The 12,622-nt window shown below is 42.7% G+C and overlaps 1 protein-coding gene across 1 annotated transcript in view; it reads right to left on the minus strand.

The window, feature by feature from the left end:
* Nucleotides 1–12,622, minus strand: part of AGO3 (Argonaute 3) — a 431,904-nt gene that overhangs the window by 175,220 nt on the left and 244,062 nt on the right. The window contains exon 11 of the mRNA XM_068374249.1: nt 10,223–10,327. Within this exon, the coding sequence (XP_068230350.1) occupies nt 10,223–10,327 (105 nt within the window). The remainder of the gene's footprint in view (nt 1–10,222; nt 10,328–12,622) is intronic.

The raw sequence follows: 12,622 nt of genomic DNA on the forward strand, positions 1-12,622 counted from the left end.
CGAACACTATTTTCTCCTTCGGTTCTGTCTCTTCCTTTGAGGATGGTTCTGAACGTAGACGGACGTAACAGTCCGGATACGCCTCAAAGCGGGGGAAGAACTCCACTTCTTCCAGGGGTATGGAACCGATCTTATCGCTGACGAAGATCTTGTCGTCAGCGATGACCATATGCTCGGCGAATCGCCACGGATTGTCGCTCGAGCATGCGGGGAGGTCCTTGATGGAGATTTTGCGAGATTCCTTGGAACCTCCCATCGACCGAATGATCTTGTGAGTTTCTTGGAGCTTCTGCTCCATCACGGATTCAATGAGCCGAATCATATCCTGTGCCGTAGGTAGAGGAGTCGTGGTGGAGGACGTAGACGGGAGAGACACTTCCGTCGGTGTAGGAGTAGAAGGGGGGATGGAGGGAGGGGCATCCTCCTTATCGGACTCGGTATATACAACCCGGTCCTCTTCTTCATCATCCTCCCCTTCACCCTGGGCCATAAGGGTTTTCTCGGTGTCCTCCGAGATCTCTGACATGTGTTCATCATGTTCTGAATCCAGGTGACAATCATTCATGGACTGAGCCATGACAACATCAGGTTCCACTGTAATCTAGACTACGGGGATCTGTTCGACTGGGACCACTGAGTCTGGTGAAGCCTTTGGGAACAGCAAAGACCTCATTTCTTCTGTGGCTAGGTATGGTCCAGTGGCGTTCTTTTGAAAGCCACGTACCCACTTGCGTAGGTTGTCCCGAGCAGTGTCCCGAATCTCCGCTGAGGGAGGATCATAGAATGCTTTCTGTAAGCATTCTTGGCAGACCGAACAGGTGGTGGGGCCCCAGTACTTGAGATCCCCTCTCTTGTGAGCACAAGGGGCGTGTGTCCTACACGCCGTGTGTCCATAGAAGTGTGGCCGACGGACCGCGCAGAAGTCGTGGTCACACGTGACGTACTCCTCCTTTAAAAGAAAGAGACGATGAGTATTGTAGAGTCATAATATGGCTCGTATATAAAGTTAATTATTAACAAGTTAATATTAACATAAATTAATTGTGATGCACAGAAGGGTGGGTGAAAGGAGACAGACGCATGCCTCGTGTAACCCGCCCGGCTGGTTGCCGTAGCATCGGACAGTCCCAGGTGGCCGTAGGCCTCCATGGAAGGTGTCTTGATAATGGGAATTCCATCTAGAATAACCATATTATAGACTAGGCTTGAAATCTTATCAAGAAAGTCTGGGGATCATGAGATCCTAGTAAGGTTCCGGCAACCAGACGTGCCAATTACACGTAGCGTGCTGGAAAGATGAAACACGCAAGAAGACCGAGTGAAAACTGAACAAAGTGTACGATTCCGTACCAGTTTGTCTGCGTTAACAAGCCGTCTAGGTGCGGTTTTTAGGAGCTATCGCTAGTAAAGATAGCTGAGAGAAGGGGTGCAAGGCATCTTGCCGCCTCCGGACGGGTCCGGCATACCCCCGGCACGCCGGAAGCCGCTCGAGCAGAGTTTCTGGCATTCAAGAATGATCATTCTATGGTCAAAAGAAGCCAGGGTGGCGGCAGCCGGTAGCGGCGGCCGCCGGCAAGGAGCGGCGGTTCCGGCAGCCGGAGGCAGTCGGAGGGTGACAGGGGTAAGGATAAGGGAGCATAGCCGGGGCCGGGGGCCGGCTGCTAGTGCCGGCACTCCGGGAGGGGTCGGCAGTGTGCCGAGGCTATGAGGGAATGGAGAGGCCACGGCGGTAAGCCAGCGGTCGGCGGCGATCCCCCGGCACTCGGGGGAAGGCGGCAAGGATAAGGAAGTCACCCGTAGCGGCGGTAATGCCGGGGTAGAGGCGGCAAGGGACAAGCACCAAAGATGGAGGTGGGATGGCAAGGCTGTATTAGCCTAGTCAAGACACCTCTGGAAAAGGTACCACCATGATAGAGGTGAATCTATCATCCTAAGCAGGGGCCGCAAAGGCCGGGGGCTAAGGCAGTCCAAGAGAGGACAGGGTGTACCCAAAGAAGGGGTGGAGACTTTTCATGTCGACCAAACGATAACTGACTCCATAGCACTATGGAGGGTCTATGTATCAGAGCGGACAACACTGGGAGCACCACGGGGTCCAGCACTCCAGCCTAGGGTGGAGTGTAGGACAGGGGACATATGAAGCCTAACCTACTGGTAGGTTAGGCTAGGCAAGAGATAGGTTGGGGGGGGGAAAGGGTCTTCTTATAAGAAAGGATGGGTTATGCACCAGAGCGGCCACCTGGGAAGGGAGATGCTCACCCTAGCCTATAGTAGGTGGACCAACTGAAAAACGGTGCACACGTATATTTCAGCAAGGTACATAAACCAGCCCTCCCAACCTAACCTGGATTAGGGTTGTTAGACCCTAATCAAGGAAGGGAGAAGACGTATCGCAAGGAAAAGGTCAAGGACCGATTCAGCTTAAAGGAGGTGATCCTACCTTTAAGGCCCGCAACACTAAGGGAGGGGTCATTCCCTTAGGTGGGGAGGCGATACAGTACTCTGAGGAGTCTTGTTCTATCACATGTAATAGGGTACAAGATTACCAGAGGGAAGCCCTAGGGCTAGGGATGAAGAGAGCATATAGGGGTCCTATCATAAGGTTAGGTTAGCAAGGCACTCAAGATAACCTACCCCCTATATGGTCCCTGAAGGCGAAAAACACTTGCATCACTGTCAATGGTATTGTAAAATAATGCCAAAATCTTCATAACTAACACTAGGAACACTGAAATATCATGCATTAACACTGGTATAGGCTCACTGGCCTAGGAGCTAATCAAAGCCTACTGGTATGGGGTCAGCGAAGACCCTAACTAATGCGTCAAAAACACGATAAAAGTTCCTAGCTATGAAGACTAAATAACTAATAGCGCTGATTAGTAATTTATATACCGGTAAGGCTGTTGCGGCTAACTAAATAAGGCATGCAAGCAACAGCAGCGTCATAAAATGGCGCTGACCGGTCTGGCAAAGCTCTGCCACAATTATGCAAATATCTCGAAAAGTAAGATTTACTTTACGGTCAAAGCTTATTTAAACAATACTTAAACCTTTGTACTCAACTTTCCAGAAGAAGGTGAAGTTGAAGGTTGAGACATGGCGAGGATGCAAGCAGATAAAGTCGCACAAAGGGAAAAATACGTCCAATCAAGCGAGCTACTAGCAAAAGGAATGAGGACGGACGTGACGTCATCAAAAGCAATGGCGTCCGTCTGTTTACATCGCGAGTACCGATATCGCCACATCTAGATTGGCTGCGGCTCAGCTCCCAGCCGCTCTCTGTCCGCCATATTGAAGCGTTAACTCTATATGGGGTGTAGATAGCTATGTGGCACGTTAATACATGCGTGTCCCCTGTTGATACACGATGTCTTAAGGGGAAACCCTTAGGATACTCGCTCCAGAAGTTAGAATTCTGTGATAACCTGTGGTTTAATTCTCTGGGAAAATCCTAGTAGTGATTACCCAAGGAAGCTACCAAAAAGGATCCTTCCATCAGGACGCCATGGCTTGAGCCCAAAAATAAAGTTTCGTGTTTTAATCCGAAGCTTTGTTTACATTCCTCAGCTGACATTCAGTCTGTTAGTTGCCTATCAGTCCCTTTATTTTTTAACAGCATAATTTAGTGATGCAAGTTATTAATAAAGATATAATTTGTTTATAAATGCTTGTTTCACAGTATCATAAATTTCATATATAATTGTAAATTATGGTATTATTATACTATTACCAAACCATTCGATATTGCTCTGCTTTTGTCAGTCAGCTGACTTTGTCTTTATAATTTTTCCCTTTAACTCTGGGTTGAAGAATTATTTTTATTTCTTTTCTTTTATACGTGTGATATGCCCTCTACTTCTCGCCAATTATCTTTAAAAGAAACAGTAGTTACATATAAAGGGAAACTTTATAAAAAAAAAAAAGTGACAAATAGACAAGCAATGTGTTTATGTGCAATACAATAAGTATACGAGGGAAGTTGATAACTTTGATCAGCTATGAACATATGCTTACAAAAGAAAGAGTCAGAAATGGTACCAACCAATATGGCATTTTATCATTGAAGCCACATTAGTAGACTCAAACATATGTTACAACATTCAGAATCCCACTGCCAAGTTGGATAAAAAAAAAATAGGGGAAAAATGATTAACACTACGTTAGAAGGGTATAAGCGGAGCAAAACTCAAATAAAGGGTACATTTTCCAATGCAATGGAATCTAGACTAACTGAAAGGCATTTTCCAGCTCAATATGTTGACAAAAACCCCAAACTCCAATGTATTACATGCTCTATCTTGCCAAAGAATTGCTTGATGAAAGGTAAATGTGAATGTAAAAGAAAGCAAACAACTTATTTTTGTGATCAAATTGTTGAAAAGCCCCCTCTTTGTATCATTCCATGTTTATGAGACATATAATACCCATAAAGTGTACAAAAAGCATTACTAATGTGGAGAATAAATGCATGAGTCAATGATAAATTGGGTGAAGAATTATTAGTGGAATTGATAAAATCATCTTTGGAAAGGAATTTTTGTGATTTTTCTTAATTTTTACTTATTTATCGAAAAATTTAAGACATAAAGAGATAAACTTAGGTGAAAATATTGTTAAATCCTAGAAAGGTTATCGAACACAAAAAAAGTTAGTTTCATTAAATTTTGAGCATTTTGAAATTTTAGTGAAAATGTGCACAGAGCTGTGCAACATCCTATTTGAATATCCGCAGCGAAAGGGTTAAAATATAACAAGAACAATGTAAGTAAATATGTCTTCAAGTTTACTGCAAGTATGCCAATACCCATGTAATGTACAACATCGGATTAAAAAAAACATACAAAAGAAATCACTAATGTTTAAGATGGTTTAAAACTTTTTATACTTGGGTTTGGTGAAATCAGGAATATTTTGGCAATTGTGAAAGTAGAAATTAAAACAAAAGTCATCCCGTTTACTGATTTAAAGTTTGTGGTTTTGATTATTTACATATGGAGACCAAAGATATAATTTAATTAACAATTTTAGGATTTTGTGTACGATCCCAACATCCTCTGTTATGACTGCTACAAATCATGAAGTTTTGGCTCCACCACTTCTTTCTCTATGGCTGCATCAGTGAGTTTGTTAATTGTATTTCTCAACATTAAGGGATCAATATCAAACTTTTTAAACCCTCTACCTAAGCTTTCTAAATTTCTTCCATTTGCATCCTTTTCAACTATCAATAAGGTTGGTGAATCTGTCCAACAAGAGGAACGTGTTTCATTGGTCAGGCTTAGTTTTGTTAGTAACTTGTGTGAAGTTTACAAAGAAATCATTTGCTTCATCATGATCTTGTGAATAATTAAAGGAAAACACTTGACCAGTATAAAACAAACTTATCCCTGTCAGCTTTAATTCTATCATAATGCTGATTGGGATGACTTGGTGTGTGTCCCAACAAGATTATTAAAATATGGATATGGTCACTGCTGTAAAGGTCATCTAGGTTGTTCCATTCAAACCTATCAACATTATTGTTGGAACAATTAATTCAAGTCTGTTGACAATAATGTTGCATGAGCTTTTTATTACTAAATGCTATTAGCTTCCTTGCTTAATATACCATTTGTATCAACATTAACACAATTAGTGTCCCAGAATGCTGTCATATTGGTGTAGACCATCATATGATCCCACTGCACTACAAAACTAATACACACATACATATACCACAGCACTTCCCCCAACTTTGGGGGTAGCCAACATCAAACAAATGAAACAAAAAAGGGGACCTCTCCTCTTTACGTTCCTCCCAGCCTGACAAAGGACTCAACCGAGTTTGGCTGGTAGTGCTAGGGAGCCACAGACCACCCTCCCCTGTTATCCACCACAGATGAAGCTTCATAACGCTGGATCCCCTACTGCTGCTACCTCCGCGGTCATCCAAGGCACCGGAGGAAGCAGCAAGGCCTACCGGAACTGCGTCACAATCTCTCGCCATTCATTCCTATTTCTAGCACGCTCTCTTGCCTCTCTCACATCTATCCTCCTATAACCCAGAGCTTCCTTCACTCCATCCATCCACCTAAACCTTGGCATTCCTCTTGTACTTCTCCCATCAACTCTTGCATTCATCACCTTCTTTAGCAGAAAGCCATTTTCCAATCTATCAACATGGCCAAACCACCTCAACACAATCATATCCACTCAAGCTGCTAACTCATTTCTTACACCCGTTCTCACCCTCACCACTTCGTTCCTAACCCTATCTACTCGAAATACACCAGCCATACTCCTTAGACACTTCATCTCAAACACATTCAATTTCTGTCTCTCCGTCACTTTCATTCCCCACAACTCTACTCTATACATAACAGTTGGTACAATCACTTTCTCATACAGAACGCTCTTTACATTCATGCCCAACCCTCTATTTTTTAATACTCCCTTAACTTCCCCCAACACTTTGCGGCCTTCATTCACTCTCTGACGTACATCTGCTCCCACTCCACCATTTGCTGCAACAACAGACCCCAAGTACTTAAACTGATCCACCTCCTCAAGTAACTCTACATTCAACATGACATTTTTCTTCGCATCATCTTCCCTTCTCGTACATCTCATAACCTTACTCTTACCCACATTAACTCTCAACTTCCTTCTCTCACACACCCTTCCAAATTCTGTCATTAATCGGCCAACCTTCTCTTCCGCGTCTGCAACCAGTACAGTATCATCCGCAAACAACAACTGATTTACCTCCCATTCATGGTCATTCTCGTCCAAGCACTCAAGCATTCACCTCTCTCACCACTCCATCAACATACAAGTTAAACAACCAGGGCGACACCACACATCCCTGTCTCAGCCCCACTCTCACCGGAAACCAATCACTCACTTCATTTCCTATCCTAACACATGCTTTACTACCTTTGTAGAAACTTTTCACTGCTTGCAACAACCTTCCAACACCAACTCCATATAACCTCATCACATTCCACATTGCTTCCCTATCAACTCTACCATATGCTTTCTCCAGATCCATAAACGCAACATACACCTCCTTACCTTTTGCTAAATATTTCTCGCGTATCTGCCTAACTGTAAAGATCTGATTCATACAACCCCTACCTATTCTAAAACCACCCTGTACTTCTAAGATTGCCTTCTCTGTTTTATCCTTATTCCAATTAATCAGTACTCTACTATACACTTTTCCAACTACACTCAACAAACTAATACCCCTTGAATTACAACACTCACGCACATCTCCCTTACCCTTATATAATGGTACAATACATGCACAAACCCAATCTACTGGTACCATTGACAACACAAAACACATATTAAACAATCTCACCAACCATTCAAGTAGAGTCACACCCCCCCTCCCTCAACATGTCAGCTCTCACATCATCCATACCAGATGCTTTTCCTACTCTTGTTTCATCTAGTACTCTCCTCACTTCCTCTCTAGTAATCTCTCTCTCATTCTCATCTCCCATCACCAGCACCTCAACACCTGCAACAACAATTATATCTGCCTCCCTATTATCCTCAACATTCAGTAAACTTTCAAAATACTCCGCCCACCTTTTTCTTGCCTCCTCTCCTTTTAACAACCTTCCATTTCTATCTTTCACTCTCTTCAATTCTTGAACCAGCCTTCCTTACTCTCTTCATTTCTTTCCAAAACTGCTACTTATTCGCTTCATATGAATGACCCAATCCCTGACCCCAACTCAGGTCAGCTGCCCTCTTTGCCTCACTTACCTTGCACTTTACTTCCACATTTTTCTCTCTATATCTTTCATACTTCTCTACACTATTACTCTGCAGCCATTCTTCAAAAGCCCTCTTTTTCTCTTCCACTTTTACCTTCACTCCTTCATTCCACCATTCACTGCCCTTCCTCATGCTGCCTCTAACAAACTTCTTGCCACACACCACACTTGCAATCGCAACAAAATTTTCTTTTACTAACTTCCACTCCTCCTCTTTACCAGGTTCTCTAGCTTTCACTTAGTCATATGCCCTTTTCAAATTTTCTTGATATTTACTTTTTACCCCAAGTTTTATTAGCTCTTCAACCCTCACTAGCTCCCCTTTCCAGCCACCTACTCTATTCCCCCACTCTTTTGCTACAACTAATTTTCCTTCCACCAAAAAATTGATCAGACATACCGTTAGCCATACCCCTAAACACGGGCACGTCTTTCAATCTTCAAAACATTCTTTTAGTTATCAACACATTATCCATTAACACCCTTTCTACCACTCTTTCATTTGCCACTCTTACCAATGTATACTTGTTTTTATCTTTCTTTTTGAAAAAGCTAGAACTTATCACCATCTCTTGCTCAACTCACATATGTACCAGTCTCTTGCCACTCTCATTTTCACCTGGTATGCCATACTTCCCAATGACACCTTCTATCTCTCCAGCGCCCACTCTAGCATTTAAATCACCCATGACAACTACATAATTCCTTCTGCACACCTAGTTAATTCATTCCAGAACTCATTCCGCTCTTCTTCACTTTTCTCACAACCTGGCCCATATGCACTGACAAAAGCTCTACTTTCCCTACCCAACCTAACCCTTACCTACATTAACCTATATTGGTATCTCCTTCCATTCCACTACTTTACCTGTCATCTATTTCACTCAGCAATAAAGACACCTTCTCTTGCTCTTCCCCTTTCAATACCAGACACTCTACCAGACATTTCACCAAACATCACTTCACATTTCCCTTTCATTATTGTCTCACACATAGCCAATATATCCATCCTTCTATTCCTAAACATACTTCCAATCTCACATCTTTTACTCTCTCATACTACATCCACGCACATTCAAACACCCCCAAAACTAGAGTGCGGGGTGCAGTCACTCTCCCCCCCAGCTCCACCTCTTTGATGTCTCACAGGATTATAATACAGGAGAGGGGGTTCCCAGCCCCCTTGTCCCGTCCCTTTTAGTCGCCTCTTATGACACACAGGGATACGTTGATGCTATTCTAATAATTACACAAAATTTATCAATGTAAATCTTACTGATAGCATATTCAGAAAATACTAAAATATCTCTAATAGCAACTCTTACTCTAGCAGTAACCACCCTCCACTTTTAACCCTCATTCTTTGATAAGGATTTGTTGCTTATACAGGTCTCATACACACACCGAAAAGAATGTGGCTGTAGGGCTATTTGAAGGAAAGAAAAAAGGAAAAATTTTCAGGTCATGGGTGTCGATACAGTCCTTAACTGGCATCAAGAGAGAAGCAACATATATGCTGGTGGGGGTTAATGGCAATTAAATGCATTTTGCACTATAGCATATGTAAGAACCCGATTTTCCGGGTAAGGATTTTTCCACTATAAGAAATTAATCTGAAGTGATAACAATACTATAATCAGATAAAAATCAAGAAGGGGTATTGATGAAACAAAAACCCATTTTTGAGGAGGTGCTGTGTAGTCTTTAAGAACTTTCATGTGAAAGGTTGGAACATAAATTCCAATATGACAAGAAAATATCATAGTAGTATTGTCCTTCCTGCTCCAAGGGCAGTGTATCTATGCGCACAGTAACTTGTAAGAAAGTGTAAGAATTGCTTAGTTTTATGAAATTCTTTTTTTACAAAGAACAATTAAATGTTACGAATAAAACAAATTTATATTTGAATGTCTTTGCAGTGATCAAGACAATGCAAGCAAAAAAACCTTCCTTAACCTTTATTTGTTCATGAACTCAAATGGCATGCCTAAAGTATTACTTGCAAATGCTAAGGCATACAGTATGGGGGGGGTGATAATTTTTTACATGATCATTCAAGGGAATAACCTGATATAAAGGCAATTTACATAAACTGGCATTTTAAAACCCCAAAGAATCTTGATGTAAAAGAAAAATATTAATTAGATAATTTTCATCAGCTTCCATAATCAAGCCAGGATTAAATATGGTGCTGATCCATCTGATTCTAGAAAATTAATGGTCTCCCACTACAGTTTACCACAATAAATCCTTCTATGAATTTGGGTTCAAGTAAATATATTTCAGTAATGAACGTATAGCCAACAGTCTTATCATAAAGTAATTATAAAAAATATAAATGAAAACTAAATGGAAAGATTTTCAAAGCAACTTTAATTCTAGATTTAAAAGATAATTACACAACTCTAATTCAATGTAATACTTTGAACAATAAGGAATGACTAACATACCTTGTCCTTTAGCTCTTTTTTTGTAACACGATGAAGCAGTAATGGCTGCTTTGGGTCCTTCAACTTTATATCGTATGCGTTCTTATAATAATCTACGTAACGTACCTTCAATGAAAAGCAAAAAATAGCTTAAGTAACATAAACTTGGCTAAAATCCATTAAATTATCATTAAATTTGAGGTTTAAATCAAATGAGATAAAAAACAGGATGAGATGATTTGGTCGTATGATAGAGAAAAATTAAAGAAATTTGAGGAAATGCATATAAAAATATTTTACTGTCATGAGTTGTAACACTTCCCAGAAAATAAACTATAAAATGGTGTATTTACATCAGTATTAAGACAAAATAACTAAATATATAAAAATGCTAAAATAAAATTTGAGGGAGCATAAACATCATCTGTAAGGGCTAACCTGAAAGTATTTTCAATATAAAATTTCAATTCCACATAAAATGAAATATAAGCTCCTTAAAACTAAAGAAGGACAAAATGACAAATTCGAAGATAATTTGTATTTTTCCTAACCATACAAACCTTAGCTATTTACAGAGGGTTTACCTTTTAGTGCAGCTGAAATGGCGAGCCATTAGAATTTAACGAGGGTGTATTACCCCCGCGCTAGATAGCGGGGGGGGGGGGGGGGTAGGGGGGTAGGGGAGTGGTAGCTAGCTACCCCTCCCCCCCCCCCTCACACACAGATGAATGCTCACTTTTACTTAGAGGTAGGACTTGTCTTGGGGGACAGGGCTGGTGGGCAAATATGTGTAAATAACTAAGGTTTGTATGGTTAGGAAAAATACAAATTATCTTCTAATTTGTCATTTGTTCCGTAACCAAAATACAAACCACGCTATTTACAGAGGGTGACTTACCCCTTAGGTAGGGTGGAAAGTCCCCAGCCATACTGGCTTTGGCTTTACCCGGGGACTCAGAATCCGAGTGAGTCGCACTCGAGAAAAGGAGTCCCTGCACCTCACAAGTTCCTTGCTCCGCAAGGAACCATGTGGCCTACGTAAGCTTGTGTGTGAAGGAAGAAGCGAGACCCGTCCTAGGCAGTTGACCTGGAGTTCCAGAAGGAACTCTGGGTTAGGACGTTCCAAATACCACCTCGTCAGGGTATGGGGGACGCGACAGTAATGACTCAATACTCGGAACACAAGGAAGCATGGTTTACCTGCAGAGGTTTGAGGTCAGCTATGCAGAGACCAGGATGCTGCTTCCCCATAGAGGGGATGATGAAGAAAGAAATAAGAGCCAGACATACTTCTTTCGTTCATGCAGACTAAAACCTGATAACAATGCCCTCAACCTTCTGCTACCTGTCCAAAAAGGAGCCTGAGGTTAGACCAGCTGTTGTGTAGCCACCACAGAGCGATAGAAAACGTATCGAGACTCCTGTGGGTCACGCCCTGCAGGAAGCGGGCTGCGAAGGTCATTAGACGCTTCCAGACTCCAGCTTGTAGCACCTGCGTCACAGAGTAGTATTACTCGAAGGCGAGGGACGTTGCGATGTATCCAACATCGTGCTGTAGGGCGACGTGACGGGAGAGGGTCTGGAGACAGGTCGAGATGAATGTCCTTGAGTCCGGGCTGAAGAGGTATACTGGTGACTCTCCCCTGTGTCCTCCTTGTGCTCCCAAATCGGCTGCAACTGAGGACAAACTGCAGCTGTTCCCAGCGCTAACCTCTCGATTCCTTTACTGGCAAAAAAGAGGTCTTGGGACATCAGATACAGAATGGAAACTCGAAAACTTGAATGAATTGGACCGAAGGGCCGGAACCCCCAGATTCTGAGTCTAGCCAACAACTCAGGAGCGAACCTGAATGTTGCCTTCCCCTCTTCCTTAGAAAGGGCGGAGTCGTAAGAGACCAAGAAAATTGCTTACACAGTGGCCGTGGCCAGAGTGAGCAGGAGACCCAAGGCGGAATACAATCCGAGGCCTGTCGTAAAGGGTCTTGAGAAGATCTCTTAAAGGACTAAAAGTCCGAGCCATGCTCCAAGTTGGAGGTCTTCCTCCTACTAGGGCAGGGACGATCGTAGCTTTGCATGAGCGAGGATAGATCCAGCGGGCAGGAAAAAGTTATTCCTTTAAGCCTGAAGGTCAGGGAAAGGCTGAGCGACAGGCTTCATTGCCGAGAGCGGAAAGGAGTTTCCTCCCGCCGAAAGGCAATAAGAACGTTATTGCTGGAGAAGAGGCCTCAAGGGAAGAGGTATATCTCCCACGGCACCAACCACCTTAGACTCTTCACTTTGCCTGGAAGACCCCTGTGGATGACTATCGCAGATGACGCGACCTCCGTACCGCGACTGTAGCGGGTTGTCTCTTCTTGAGGAGGAGGCGTAGTGTCTCCAGGCATGAAGCCGAAGCGACGCCCCGGTTCGGGAGAGATGTCG

This window comes from Palaemon carinicauda, chromosome 5 (genome assembly GCF_036898095.1).
Source record: "Palaemon carinicauda isolate YSFRI2023 chromosome 5, ASM3689809v2, whole genome shotgun sequence".
Taxonomy (NCBI): domain Eukaryota; kingdom Metazoa; phylum Arthropoda; class Malacostraca; order Decapoda; family Palaemonidae; genus Palaemon; species Palaemon carinicauda.